We start from the raw sequence: 15818 nt of genomic DNA, 5'->3' as shown, positions 1-15818 counted from the left end.
ACCTTACAAAGGGGTATTAACTAAAAGCATCTAGCCAAACACAAAATGATGATCACAAGTCATCTTTAAATCTAACAAGGTAACATTGATTTTTAAAATTTCAACCAGACGGCTATGCTTGGTTCATGCTGTTGAAAAACCTTGTCATTGTGCATCTTCCATAGCTCCCATGCTACGATCAGTGCTGCCTCAGTGAAGAAAGGAATGTGTGTTGTCCTCGCTTGCGTCAATCTATTCAACAACTGCCTCAGTGGTAAAATTGTTACTGTAGGATTTATATATAATAAATAAAGTAGAACTAAGGCTGCAGTAGAGAACCAACCAACGGAAATGGCGCCATGAGGTGGGTAAATGAAAATGACAACTAAAATCTTATTAATCTTTATAAAACTAGGGCTGCAAAGGTATTCGAGAACTCGGAAAGACGAACGGGCAGAGGACGGCACAACGGTAGCATGGCGTTCTAGTCCATGGCAGCCCAAATCACAGTTCACAGACCACGTACAAGGCCCAATGGGAAAGTAACGCTTCGTCTTCGTCTGAATGTGTGGCGTTCTTATTCTCAGCGATTCGACCCCAGTCCCCAGTGTTCGAGATAAATGAGCTATGTTTGTGAGTAAGATTCGGAGATGATTACAGGGGTACGATTTAGGGATATGTGTTCATAGGAGTGAGTATGCGTACATATTAACGTCTATGCTATGCTGTGTAATTTAAAAAAAAAAAGAATTCACTCACTCCCACGAAACAAACAAAAGGTTTTTAAACTCTCTAGCTCGCATCCTCTCTTTTCAATTACCCCCAACTAAGCGTGTTGTTTGGAAAAGTAAGATATGGAATTGACTATTCCACCTTTTTTCTACAAAATAATTGAAATGGTAGAGCTTTTTTTCGCCTTAGTAGGAGTAAGAGTACATTGTTTTTTGAGATATTTACTTGTATGATCCTCAAAATAACGTATATTCCTTTCATGGTTCATTTTTTAACTTACCTGTAATGTCTGAAAACGAAATTCACTTACCTGTATGGTCTTCCGTCCGTTTCTGGCACTTAACGGTAGGGATGGAAACGGATCGGATACGGACGGATATCACTAATATTACATTTATTTTCATATTTATGTTCGAATTTGGATTCAAATACGGATAGTATCAACCATGTCAGACAGGATACGATTGGATATCGACATCACAAATATGAGATTTGAATATTCGGATACGGATATGGTATCGGATGTTGAATATCTGGATTTGGATATGGATAGATCTGAACCCCTCTAAATGGATTCAGTCTTGAATACGGTCAAAAAATATCCGTACTATTTTCATCCCTACTTAACGGTGTTAAGTCAATGGTAAAATGACCATTTTATCCTTGACGAAAAAAATAAGTGCAGAGTTTAGTTTGTCTTTTTTAGATTTGGAGTAATATTACGGGAGGGGCCAACTAGTGCCGCGCAATATTACTCCAAATCTAAAAATACAGGAGTAGAAAACTACAAAGGTATTTATAGTAACAAAAGAGGCCAAATTGGTTGGATTTATTTTCTCATATGAAACTCCATAAAGCTCCTAGATTCCGCGCTCTCTCAAGGCTTTGGTTACTGTTCACATACGGGGCGCCCAGCCGTCGTCTGCCGCGTTTTTCTCATATATCACTAAAGCACGTGCATAATACTGGTTAGTGCAGCGGCGTTAATTAGGCATTAACCGGAGCAAAGCGGCTGACAGGGTGCAAAACCAGGCCTGTGTTTTTCTTTCCAACCAGTCCTGCAGCCTCCCAAACATCGACATCCTTTGGCTCCTCTCCGCTTGGCAGCTTCCAATCGAAGTGGTACAGAAGGCTCGCCAGTGCAAGCTCCATGTTGGCCACTCCAAGGTTTGCTCCCGGGCACATCCGACGGCCAGACCCGAACGGGAGGTACTCGTAGCATGTCCCTTTGTAGTCTAGGTTCGTGTCCTCGAACCGCTCCGGCTTGAATTCCTCGGCGTCTTCCCAGTACTTGGCGTCCCTGCAAATGGCCCAGACGTTGACGAACACGCATGTACCCTTAGGGATGTCGTAGCCCATGACCTGGCACGTCTCGCGGCATTTGCGTGGAATCAGGAGCGGCACCGGGCAGTGCAGCCTGAGCGCTTCCTTCAACACCAGCTTGAGGTAGCTAAGGTTTGCCCTGGTCAGGTCGTCCTCCGTGATCGTGGTCTTCCCCTTGAAGGCCTCCCAGACCTCGGCCTGCGCTTTGGCCATCGTGGCCGGGTACCGGATCAGCTCTGTCATGCACCAGGTCAGCGCCGTCGACGAGGTGTCGCTGCCCGCGCCAAATAGGTCCTAGTTGAGACAAAATTAATTAAACCAGCAATTGATCGGTTAAATTCCAGCTTGGTAGCTAGCCTCTTTCTGATCGAAGCAAATTAAAGCGGTGATGGGAACAAGACTTACAAACATGAGCGCCATGACGATGTCGTCGGTGAGCTCGATGGGCAAGCCGCCCTCTTTCTGCAGCCTGAGCAGGACAGAGATCATGCTCTCGTTTGAAGTCTTGTCACCCCGGTCCATGGCTTCCCTGGTCTCGCGGATGATCTGCCCGAGGATGCGCGCCATCTCGTCGCGGCACGCCATCGCCTTGCGTGGCGCCGTGCTAAGACTCTGCAGCAGCCTAGATGACGGGAAGATGTTAGCTACGCTTAGCTCCGCCGACACCCGGATGCCAGTGTCCAAGGCATCCAGGTACTCCTCCTGATACTTGCACCGGCTGCCAATGGACTCCCTGACGAAGGCGTCGTTGATGAAGCTAGAGATCATCTTGGACAGGTCGACGGTGGCGCCGGCGGCGGCGGACGCGGCGAGGCTCCGCAGGAACCGCGCCACCTCCTCCTCGCGGATGCGCTGGAACGACTGCACGCGCGATGCGCTCAGCAGCTCCAGTACGCAGAGCTTGCGGAGCTGGCGCCACTGCACGCCGTAGGTCCCGAACACCAGGTCCATGCCGTTGAAGGTGAGTATGTCGACGGTGCTGTTGATGTGACGGTCGGCGAACGCGACGTCGTGCGTCTTGGTGATCGCCTGCGCGGCCTCCGGCGACGACACCACCAGCGTGGGTACCTCGCCCAGCCACAGCATCATGAGCGGCCCGTGCTCGTGCGCCAGGTCGCGCATCGCCCGGTAGGGCAGCGGGTTGCTGACGAGATGGTGCATGCTGCCTATCAACGGCAGCGTCCATGGCCCTGGAGGCAGGTTCAGCTTCGGCTTGGTCACGAGCAACGACTTGAGCTTGGAGAGGACGGCGACCAGCACCACCACGGCCACGGCGAGGAGAACCTTGTCCTCCATTGTGGCTACCTAGTAGCTACTTAATTGCGTATATGTTTATTTAGATACTCCACGTATTTGCTGCGGAGATTAAAAAAAAATTAAAAATGAAATTAAGTAGAGATGGTATGGATAGCTTGTATTAAGAGGTTGAAAGTTAGTGGCATGATATATCTATTAGTGAAAGATGATGTGGATAGTTAGTGGAATATGACGTGGATGTCTTGCGTATTAAAACAGAACTTGAGATGACGTGGATCGCTTGCACTAAGAGGTTGGAAGTTAGTGACATGACATGGCTATTAGTGGAAGATGATATGGATGTCTTGCTTGTTGAGATAGAACTTGAGATGACCTGGATAGCTTGCATTAAGAGGTTGGAAGTTAGTGGCATGACATGGCTATTAGTGGAAGATGACGTAGATGTCTTGCTTGTTGAGATAGAACTTGAGATGACCTGGATAGCTTGCATTAAGAGGTTGGAAGTTAGTGGCATGACATGGCTATTAGTGAAAGATGACGTGGATGTCTTGCTTGTTGAGATAGAACTTGAGATGACGTGGATAACTTACATTAAGAAGTTGGAAGTTGTGGCATGACATGGCTATTTGTGAAGATGGATGTCTTGCATGTTGAGATAGAACTTGAGATGACGTGGACAGTTTACGTTAAGAGGTTGGAAGTTAGTGACATGACATGGCTATTAGTGAAAGATGATAGGGATATTTTACATGAGATAGGACATGCAGTGGAGATTAGTTTACAGGAGATATAGATATAGACTAGTTACGGTGGCAAAAGGGTGAAATGCAGTAGCTTCATTTTCTTTTAAAAAAATGTATGTTGTGGGTTAAGATTTTTTTTCCTCAATGCGTAATGAGTTAGATCACTGATAAGAAACGGGATCCGCATGCCCCCATCGGCCCTGTACGAAAAGCACAGAATTTTTTTGCCCTGGTGAAGCAAAACTCATACTACGAGCATCAACATTAGCCAATGATTCTTTTATTGGGTCCCGCCTGCTCAACCCACACGACCAAGACGATATTTACGTAATTTTTTAAAAAGTCTGTTAAAATTTTCCGCGCACATGCTTGGACGAGTAATAACAACTAACAAGTTTCTGCACACGTGCTGTGCCTTCGGACTTCGCCGTGGACTTGCATCCGATCCGAGTATGACTATGAGCCCAGCCCGCGACTTCAATAGTGACAGGTAAGACCTGCTCGCGTCAGCTTATGCTGCAGTCGTAGCTGCAACTTGTCAGCGGCAAACCGGGAAGCAACAATGCAAAGAAGCGGATTTTTTTTAATTTTCAATCTTTTTTAAACAATATTTTAATACTAATCCAAAAAGAAAGTATTTACAAATCTGATCTTTTTTGTCATGCCAGCGCGTCTGGCGCAACTGTACCACGCTGTCGCGCCACATGCGATGGCGCGACAAGCCGAGCCACCATGGCAATCATGTTTGACCGATGCTGGCGTAACGTAGCGTGGGCCCCGTCCTGCTACGCTAGCAACTCCGGCGCGACAGTGCTGTCGCGCCAAGCTAGGCCGAGTTAGGTTTTGGCCGGCCTGGCCCATTTCTTTTCTCTCTCTCTCTCTCTCTCTCTCTCTCTCTTGCTCACCCGCATCCGCCCCCGACACCGCGTGCTGCCGCCACCGCCGGCCCGCGAGCAGCCGTGTAGCCACGCCACCGTGCCACCCCGGTCCCTCCCACTTCGTGCACCCTCTGTCTCCCTCTCCCTCTCCATCTCCATCCGTTCCTGAGTCGCTTAGGGAAGAAGAGGACGCGGCCTAGGCGCCATTGTCGCTGGGACGCCTCCACCGCCACCTCCGTCCGTCCACGCCGTCTCCGGTCGCCGCAGGGGAGTTGAGCGGCTGCTGCTACTACTCCCTCTCTCGTCGTGCCATAGGCGTATGGCGCCGACTTCCCCCAACGTCGGCCCTCACCTCCGTAGGCCGTGTAGTCACGTAAACAACCATGTTGATCTTCTTCCCCCTCGATTTCTTGATTTCTTGCCTCATCAGTTCCATGACTAGGGTTAGGAAATTAGGGATGGTGTGAATATTTTTATCGTTGCTTGTTGGTATTTGATGCGTAGATTAGGTTTTGGATATACTCTGCACGTGGATTGGACGTAAACTATGTGTTGCATGGACGTAGGTAGTAGATGCATGGTGGATTTAGATTGGTATGTTTGTTGCCTTTGGTGACATCACTGTGAAGTTATTTTAGTGTATTAGTGAATGGATATGATTTATTTTCGAAATGCATAGTTTGTATATTGTTGATGTGTTGGTTCGTATTTTGTAGATGGATCGGTTAGTGCGAATGTTTCATGGTGGCAAAGTGAAAGCAAACGGGGAGTTCGAAAGCATGCACGAACATGATGAGTTCTTTAGTGGACCTCCTACCTTTGATGCTTTGGTTAGCAAGTGCCAGGATAAATTTGGGTGGCCACTAAGTTTCAATGGCAGATTTGACTGTGGGAAGGAACGAGCACATTATGTGTTGATGTGTTTGTCATGTGAGGATGAATGGAAGAACTACATAGAGGTTGTCAAGAGTAGCAGTGTTAGGTGCTTGCAAGTTGTTGTGGAGAAGTGGTCTAGGCGAATTGTGGTGGTTGTGGATGATAATGTGGATGTGGAGCCCATAGAGAACCTTACCCAAGACGAAGAGTTGCATGTGGTTGTCGTTAGAGAAGTTGATAGGTCATGTTAGCCTGGTGCCTTGAATGATGATTTCGATGAAGAAACGTTTGATGAGGACGATGGCAACGGAGATGGAACACATGATATGGATGACATATCGCAAGGATAGGAGGATGACAAAGTTGATGTTGCCTCCGTGGACGAAGATGACTTTACTTCAGGGCCAAGTACTTCGGATGATGTGTTGGAAAATGAGTATAGGTCTAAGCCTAGTAGCGAGGACGAAAGTGATTGTTGTGAGGGAGGGTTATCGGACGCAATAGGAGTCCCAGCTGACGAGTTATTGAGAATGGAGTACAATGACGTTGAATTGAGGCAATTGAAGGTTGTCCATGTGGAGGTACCCTCGGTACCAAATTTCATGGACATTAGTATGGTTGACCAGGCAATATGTGACACCGGTTTGTCGTTGTTGGCCGATGAGGTACCAGATACCGAGGAGGTGGAGATTAAGAAGGGAATGGTATTTGATACGTTGGAGCATCTCAAGTATTTCCTGATGGATTATGCCATTTGGTTTCATAGGCTGTATTATGTGAGCCACTCCGACAAGAACAAGAGGTACATGGTCCTTTACAAGAATGGATGTCAACAGGGTCTATGGGCTCGGAGGCAGAGAAATGAAAAGTGGAAGATTCACAATGTGAGACAACCTCACACGTGTCGATCTTCGAAGCCGAAGGGTGTGCACGCACAAAACACAGCCTGTTGCCTTGGTCGTCGTCTTGTTGGCACGGTTAGGGCCGATAGTGACACATCTGTTTCAAGCATGATTGAGACCATATTTGGGTTCACTGGTTATATAGTGAAGTACTCAAAGGCATGGCGGGTAAAGCAGCATGCTATAGAGTTGCTATGGGGCGATTGGAAAGAGGCGTACAACCAAGTTCCTAGGATTCTAAGTGCCATGAAGCACTACAATCTAGGCCTTAGGTGGTATCCTTATGTGGGCCACATTGTCACGGACATGGATACCATTCCGAAGCATGTTTTGTAGAGAGTTTTTTGGTGTTTTGCTCAGTTCGTGGAGGCCTTCAAGCATTGTCATCCCTTAGTACTTGTTGATGGTATATTCCTAATAGGCAAGTATAGGGGTGTATTGATGATTGCCGTTGGAGTGGACCCGGACAATCAACTTGTCTCTTTAGCATTCACTTTGGCTGAGGGTGAGAACGATGATAGTTGGTGTTGGTTCATGAAGCTTGTGAGATAGAATGTGCCCTGTTCATCTCGAAACATATGCATGATCTCATATTGGCATCACAGTCTGCTCACAGCTGCGAAAGAGCATGTAGATGGATGCCCTCCTCTTGAGCATCGGTGGTGCATGAGGCACTTTGCTGCCAACATATGGAGGAGGTAGCAAAAAAGGAGGTAGTGCAGAAGTTGAAGTCACTATGTGGGTGTCGAACGAAGGAAAAGTTCGAAGAGACGCTTGCAGAGTTACAGAAGGTCCTCAATGCTAGGGCAAAGAGTTGGCTTCAGGATCAGATGCCTCAAAGGGACAAGTGGGCTCTTGCATTCGATGCCAGAGGTCTTCGGTACGGCGTGATGACTACCAATTGTTCAGAATCGTTCAACAAGGTGTTCAAGGGTATCCGTGTAGTCCCCATGTCAGGTATTGTGGAGTACTCATTCAGGAAGTGCAATGAATACTTTGTCAATCGATGGAACATAGCAAAGGCGTCCAAAGAGAAATGGGGTAGAGCCGGTACGAAACACTTGGATCTCTCGGAGACGATAGCTTCCAACCAAGTGGGGGAGGCCTTTGGGCCATCGAGGTTAGTGTACAATATCAGGTCAGCTAGAGGAACGAACCCTGGGGGCGAGAAGTATGGTGGTAGGAATTATAGGGTGGACCTTGAGAAAGTAGGAATGCTCTTGTAACATTCCACAACTCCTCCATGTCCCTTGCTCGCATGTCATTACAGCTTGTCAGATGTAGGGGTCTAGACCACGAAAGTGAAAAGTTCATGTCTCCTTTTTACCTCATGTCAAACACTCTCAAAGTGTGGGAGTCGAGCTTGAGCCTTACCTAGATCCAACACAATGGCCCGAGTACTACGGGTTGGATTATGTTTCGGATCCGGACCTTCTAAAACAAAGAAGGGTAGAAGGAAGAAAAAATGGCTCCGAGGAGTTATGGATGCATCGAACAGGTATGGTGAAGATATGTATGGTTTTGGTGACTTTGATGAGGCACCGGGACAGGTCTGTTGCTCCAAATGTCACAAAACCGGTCATACCGCTGCCACACATAAGAATCGTAAGAAGTCAAAGAAATTAGAAACACGGAACGGGAGTCATAGTGGTTCGAAGGTTAGAAAGGTACATACATAGATTAAAATAGGTGTTGCTTATATATTACATGCATTTGTTCATTACTTTTGTACCATCTAGCAAGTTTTATTTACTTTTTCCATATTCTAACGTTGTCTCATCGTTTTCACAATTGCAGCATGGCGCACCCGCAGTTCCCCCTTCTTGAGACCTACTACGGACAAGGACCACCGAGCGCACTTGATGGTCGACAACGGTGATGTAAGTGATTTGCACACAATATTTCCTTTTCATGTATAATGTCTTTAACCCCGCTATCTATTCTAATGTTGTTTCTTTCTAGGCCTTGGTCCTGCTGCGTCCCCGAACTCACCGACCGCTCGAGTGGGACGAAGCGCTACTGCCCCGTACCTCTCAAGAGCAGGAGCCAGTTTTCTAGGCTTGGCTAGAGCTATCAATGCTGGCCTCCTAGACATGGATGGTCCCCTCCTCACCGCCTTCATCGACTAGGTGGCATTCAGAGACCCATAGCTTCCAGCCTACCCTCTAGAGAGATGTCCGTGCTCATGCAAGACATTGGCTACATTTTGGGCCTTCACTTGGACAGGTCCAGCAGTGACAGGCATGGTAGAGCCACTAAACTAGAAGGATATGGTGGAGCAGTTTACCAGGCCACCGGCCACCCTGACCCTAAGAAGGGAAGAAGGAGAAGAAGACGTCAGGTGTCAGCTCAGCCTGGTTGCGGCAAGCGCTTCAACAGGTGCCCTCCCTATGCACTGAACGACATCATTGAGAGGCATGCTTGTGTCTAGCTATGTCACATGGTGGCAGAGTTCCTGTTTCTAGACGCTTCTAGGAACACCGTCTCGTGGATGGTCCTACCCCAGCTACGTGAGCCATGGGAAAACATCACCTAATATAGTTGGGGGTCTACCACTCTTGCTTGGTTGTATCGGTAGCTATGCGAGGGATGTAGGAGGGCCAACCCCAATTCCAACATAGGTGGTTGCACATACTTGTTTTAGATTTGGATTTGGGAGCGCATTCCTATCGGATGGGTGCATAGAGGTAGAGTTGTGGTAAGTACCTTGCATTTAATTGCTATATGTGTTTCATTTACTGCATGCACTAAGTGAAATGCTTAGAATTGTTTTGTTTTTTAGGCTTGGACACATGGTAACTATCGTCCCCCCGTATGCTACCTTTGGACAGGAATTAAGTCGGTTCGGGGTCAGCCGCAACGGCGCTACGTTCAATACTCCAATGATTTGGATGTTTTAACTCTAATCAGGTTTGTTTTACCACCGAGGCCTTCCATTCATTTTCTTCATAAAGTATCAGCAAGGCCATGTACTAATAACACAAGTTACAGGTTCAATGGGATCCATATGATAGGCAAGACATATGGGAGTTGAACATGGCCCCATATGTTGAGGCTGAGAAGGTGCTGTGGCGATCCAATGTAGTGATGATCTTCTACTATGTGGTCGAGCACCACTTGCCCCAAAGAGTGATGAAGTAGTTTGGTAGGAATCAAAATTTCCCTCTACAGCATGAGTCGACAACCCATCAATTGCATGAGTAAGCTAGACTTTGCATGTATCATGACTCACCATTGCATGCATCATACAAGGCCTCAAAATGTAACATGTGTCATCCTTGCAGGATTTCAAGGAGGAAAAGGTTCGGCGGCAATGGCTGGCTTCTAAAGCATCAAAAGTACATGCAAGAGTGGGAAGCTAGAGAGAGGGTGGAACCGATAATGGGGCTCACTGTGTGACCAGCGACGTACCATTCGTACCTGGCTGTGGCTTCACAGGTCCACAAGAATCAGTGTGCATCCACTGCTGTCCAGCATTCCAATAGATGAAGAAGGGAGCAACGACGATGACCCCTATGATGTCATGACAAGGACGAGCGTGCAGCTAGAGAGAGCGCCACTTGAGAACTACATGGTAAGCATTTCATTTCAACTATGCCTTGACGCAGCTTCACTTGAAAAGTACTGTGGTAATGATGATTATGAATGTACTCTAGGCAAATCAGCTAGCTCACCTTTCCAATGAGGCTAGAGTTTACCTTGGATGTGCGGAGGGATCGAGAATTCATACCTTGAAGAATTTGCCAAGGTAATACCCCTATGCCTATGTATTTCAACTATACCTAGAACTGATATGTAACCACTTCTCATTTCACATGACCATGGTTGCAGAAGGTGTTGACATCCTATCGACGGATGGCTCGCAAGTTGAGTTGCATGCGAGCCAAAGATGTACAAGTGCCAGCTCCTGCATCCCAAGGATGACAAACCCATACAAGCCAAAGGGTAGCGATTGATAGAGCGAAGAGCTCCCGTGCAAGATGTAGGGATGACAAAGACGACGATGATGGAGATGATGATGACATCAATGATCCAACGTATGACCAAGACGAGCTGACAGGTTCCCAACTTGCTGATGCTCCTCAGGGTACACAAACTTAGGTGCGTGTGTCATTACCAAGTAGTACATGAGGCTATTATAAGGGTATGGATTCAATAGTATCAACTATGCCCTTGAAATAAAGTTCGTCATGTGGTTGTTTATCTGCTAAGTAGTATGTTAAGCTGCTAGAAGTATGTTAAGCAGTACAAATGGTAATCCACTTGGTCATAAAGTGCTTATTGTGTAATCTTACACTAACCCATGAGTGTTCATGATAGTGGATGGCCAACATCATTGATATTTTGTGAAAATGACCACCACTTTACTATTTCCTCATGTTACTTGTTTGACATGTATATTGTATATGTTTTATGTAGAGTTTGTCCCAACGACCGCGATGAGGTCAAGGACGAAACGTGCGAGGACGTGCCCATGATCGCTTTGATGTCGGCACTCCTAATCTCCAACCAACACATCCAGGTCGTCTGTGTCGTCCTCGAGACCCCTTCACGCCTACTTAATCCATCTCAAGCATACTTTGTGAACTATGTCCTTTTGTTGTCTATGTTCGTCATGGAACAACTATGTCGACTATGTGCTTATTTGGACTTTGTCGATGACTTGTGAACTTGACTTTGTCGATGCCTTGTGAACTATGTGGACTTTGTGAACTATCGTTGTGTATGAACTATGTGGACTTGATGTTATATGCTATGTTGGTCATTTGTGAACTTGTCACCCATGTTGGGCATCTATGAACTGTTATATGCCATGTATATGTCTCACTTGTACTTATGTATTAAGAAGTGTGGAAGAAATGGAAAAAATTGTTTTTGGGCCTATCGTGCCAGCAAAGGTGGCGCGGCAGCCATCACGGAACACTGTGCAAATGACTATTGCACTAGGCAAAGTGGCATGATAAGACTGCCGCGCCAGAGTAGCTAGCGCGACAAGCCTGTCGAGCCACTCATGCCGGCATGACAAGTACTCACAGGCCAGGCCAGACCTCTTTGGTTTTGATGGCTGGTTGGCACGACAGAGCCATGCCAGTCAGGCTGACACGACACTATCACGCCACTAATGCTGGCACAACACTATCGTATCAGCCAGCCTTCGAAACCAAAGAGGTCTGGCCTAGCCTAGTGAGTCCTTGTCACGCCGGCATGGGTGGTGTGACAGGCTGGTCGCGCTAGCGACTCTGGCGCGATAGGCTTCTCATGCCACTTTGGCTGTCGCGATAGTCCTAGAAATCTATTAGCTTCGACCATTACCTCCAACTATCTAGCTTTCATGAATTTTTTCAAAACTTATGTCCTTAAAATTGAATTTTCTTCCAAACATAAAATTTCTTGGCCATTTCCTCCAAGTGACGCTATTTTTGTGAAACCATTTCCTAAGTACCATTTCATAACTTATTGACATTGAATTTTCTTCATGGATTTTTCCAAACATAAAATTTCTTGGCCATTTCCTCCAAGTGACGCTATTTTTGTGAAACCATTTCCTAAGTCCACCATTTCATAACTTGTTGACTATGTATTTTTTCATGGTTTCGAAACATTGTTCGCATGACACACCATAATGAGTCATATCATAACGAGTTCAAAGCATTACACACAATAAGGAGTTCGAAGCATTGTTCGAAGGTCATCATCATCATCATCACGTACATAAGTGTTCCATCTAGCATATACAAGCACTACTACTAACACTAGTCTTCCATCTACCATGAACAAGTACTACCAAATGTCAACCCTAGGCCATTTGCAAAATATATATAGATCTTGCTGCCTTTGCACAAAAGAAGCAGCGCTATCATACCAGTCCTCCATCTACCATATACAATACCTACGTAATGCCAAAAGTATTGGCATTTGCAAAATATGTACTACACCTTGTAGGCATCAGTTGAGAGGAAACACTACTCATCGTTCTCGTCATCGTCATCGTCGTGGTCATGGTCATCGTCATCGTCATCATCCTCCTCCATGGGTGCGGAGATATGCCGTCATTCGGTGCATCATCAGGGACTACAAGAACAAAACAATGTCCCATTAGCAACAATTGTAAAGACAATGCACAAGTGAAAACATATTTTGAAATCAATTACTCACATAAGCGACGCAAATGCCTTTGGAAAAAGGTAATATGGCACATCCAAGCATTGCTTGTATCAGTTTACCATCTGAGTTAATTTCATATCAGTAGGGGAGTTTGCAAAAAACCAAAAAACTTGTTTGGCCAATAAATTGATTATAGATTAACTACTAGCTTGTTGTTCCTGCATTGATTGTGGGTACTGCATTAGTGTCTTTTATTTCTAAAAGAGTGGAGAATAGAGATATTTTTCCTGCATTCCCGAAATTGCTTGATTGCACAATCTAATGCTATCTATTTCTCTATATTATTACAGGTTCAAAACAAGGTATGAGATGGCTATCCTACAAGGAAATGACAAAAAACACTGGAGAGAAGCACATAGGCTCAAACGTGAAAAAGGCAATAACTTATTTCTTGAACTTCTTTTGCTTCTAATGTACCAGTATATGGACAGCCTAGTGTATGACTCTGTCTTCCCCTACTTTTGTGGTTGGACATACAAACTTCTGTGCTCATTATTTTAGATTTTATGGATTTGGAGAGCAGTGTGTTCATATTATATGTTGGTGTGGCTGCACTACTGCACGGTGCCACCGGCACAAAGCTAAGTGAGGATGTCACAGCCACCAACAGAAACAGATGAAAATCAGTTATGGCAGACCAGTGCTGCTCCTTTGCTCATCCTCTTCTCTAATATTCATGCCAAGTACTCAAATTTGTTAATTTACAAGTCAGATTTGTACGTGGTACAAGTACTGGAGATAGTCATTAGTGGATAGCTTGTCCATTTGGTCGTTGTTTGAAGTGCAATCAAACACTTAAGCAGAGATTAGTGGATAATCTGTAAGATTGCAATTAAAACACTGAATGGACTGAAAAGTAGTGAAGTCTGAAACTAAAACACAGGCACTGGAACTGAATTTGTGTCACCTACTATCTACTATGTCTTAGTTATGCAAGATTGTTATGCGCTTATCGGCTAGCCTATGAAAGCGTGAATGTGAATATCTTCTGAAATCCCTTATTGCTTGGCCATAAATTATTGCATATTTTTTGGGTGAAAGCACTAAATGGCTTAGCGCCACGATAACTTACTTGGCGTTTTGCTGTGGTCTCTGCTAAATGCTTTAACCCATGATTTAAAACATTGGCAGAAACCATAAATTACAAAATTTAAATCACTGCACCTGTCCAACCCTGCCCTCCCCAATCTGCATCCGTGACCTTGATCCGTGGCAACGACACCTCACACCTCGGCCTCCCCAATCAGCAGCAGCAACAAGTCGCCTTCCTCATCCACCATATCGATTTGAAGCAGCCATCCCTTCCACGGCTCGATGATTTGTTCCCCGTTCCGAGCATGGCCATCCGGCACTGCAGTTGGAGAAAGCCGGTTGCGCATGTGCCTGCCCAGCTGCCATCGCCACAAACATCCTCTTTATATATTTTGTTTTTCCTGTCCGATCCATTAGCCCTTGATGATTGGCCATAAAGGAAATATTGTGAACATAACGCTCAAAGTATCATTTCTTACGTAATAGTACAACACACTCATATTTATATTACCGTGGTATAATTTTTTCCACAATCCAAACTCCCTTCGAAATTTCTTTGTTTTGGAAAAAAAGAAAAAAGCATGGACACCTATAGGCTATGGCGGTATACTCATGGGTACTAGGGATGAAAACAGGTACATGAATATTTTTCAGACCATATTTGAGACCAAATCCATATAGAGAGGTTTAAATCTGACCTGTATTCGAGTCCGGATATTCAACATCCGATATCGTATCTGTATCCGAATACTCAAATCGCATATTTATAATGTCGATATCCTATCTGGCATGATTGACATTATCCGTATTCGAAACCGAATCTGGGACAGAAATATGAAAACAAATGTAATATCAATGATATCCGTCCGTAGCCGATCCGTTTTCATCCCTAGTGGGTACCGTAGCTAGGGATGAACACGGTATGAATATTTTCCGACCGTATTCGAGACCGAATCCATTTATAGGTGTTTAGTTCTGTTCGTATCCGAGTTCGGATATTCAACATCCGATACCGTATCCGTATCCGAATACTCAAATCGTATATTTTATGATGTCAATGTCTAATCGTATCATATCCGATATGGTTGACACTATCCGTATTCGAATCCGAATCTGGACAGAAATATGAAAACAAATGTAATATCAGTGATATCCGTCCGTATCCGATCCGTTTTCATCTCTAGTGGGAACCATAGCTACGGATGAAAACGATACGGATATTTTGAACCGTATTCGAGACCAAATCCGTTTAAAGGGGTTTAGATCTGGTCGTATCCGAGTCCATATATTCAACATCCGATACCGTATCCGTATCCGAATACTCAAATCATATATTTATGATGTTGATATCCAATCGTATCATATCCAATATGGTTGACACTATCTGTATTTGAATCCCAATCCGGACAGAAATATGAAAACAAAGTTAGGTGGTTGATCACTAGTCCAAGGACTAAAGTTTAGCCCCTAAACTTTAGTCCTGCTGGGCTATTTGATACATGGGCTAAACTTTAGTCCTCTAAATCTACAATGATTGATTTACCCTCATTTATGCCCTGTTCGTTTGGCTTATAAGCCGTACTTTTTCGATCAACGAACATTATTTTTCTCTCACAACAAACCAGCCAACAATACTTTCAACCATGGCTTATCAGCCAAGCGAATATGACATTAATTATCCATACACAGGCATGCATACGAGCGGCAAAGGGTATGGGCGTCCAGCGCCTGCCCCGAGGGAGTTTAGCCCAGTTTAGAGCCTCTTTGGGAGCAAAAGATTTTAGCCTATTTTTTAGCCATTTGCTCACTTGTTCTCTGTTTGGATCATCGTCACACAAAAAAAAAACTAAAAATACAGGGTTAAAGTTTTATCATAAAATCCAAATAGAGCTATTTATCCAATCCGTTTTCGTCCGCATAGACAAACCCCC

General features: G+C 45.2%; 1 protein-coding gene across 1 annotated transcript; it reads right to left on the bottom strand.

Annotated features, from left to right (window-relative positions):
- Nucleotides 1–1580: 1580 nt before the first annotated feature.
- LOC136539028 (dolabradiene monooxygenase-like) lies at nucleotides 1581–3330 on the bottom strand. The gene is made up of 2 exons (XM_066530957.1): nucleotides 2440–3330; nucleotides 1581–2328 (listed from the first exon to the last, which is right to left on the bottom strand). Exons 1-2 carry the CDS (start codon nucleotides 3328–3330, stop codon nucleotides 1699–1701), a joined length of 1521 nt encoding a protein of 506 aa, XP_066387054.1. The 3' UTR covers nucleotides 1581–1698.
- Between the last annotated feature and the right edge of the window lie 12488 nt (nucleotides 3331–15818).

The sequence above is a fragment of the Miscanthus floridulus genome, chromosome 2 (assembly GCF_019320115.1).
Source record: "Miscanthus floridulus cultivar M001 chromosome 2, ASM1932011v1, whole genome shotgun sequence".
Lineage (NCBI taxonomy): Eukaryota > Viridiplantae > Streptophyta > Magnoliopsida > Poales > Poaceae > Miscanthus > Miscanthus floridulus.
The sequence above is the reverse complement of the archived record's forward strand: the minus strand, read 5'-3'. Positions and strand labels throughout refer to the sequence as shown.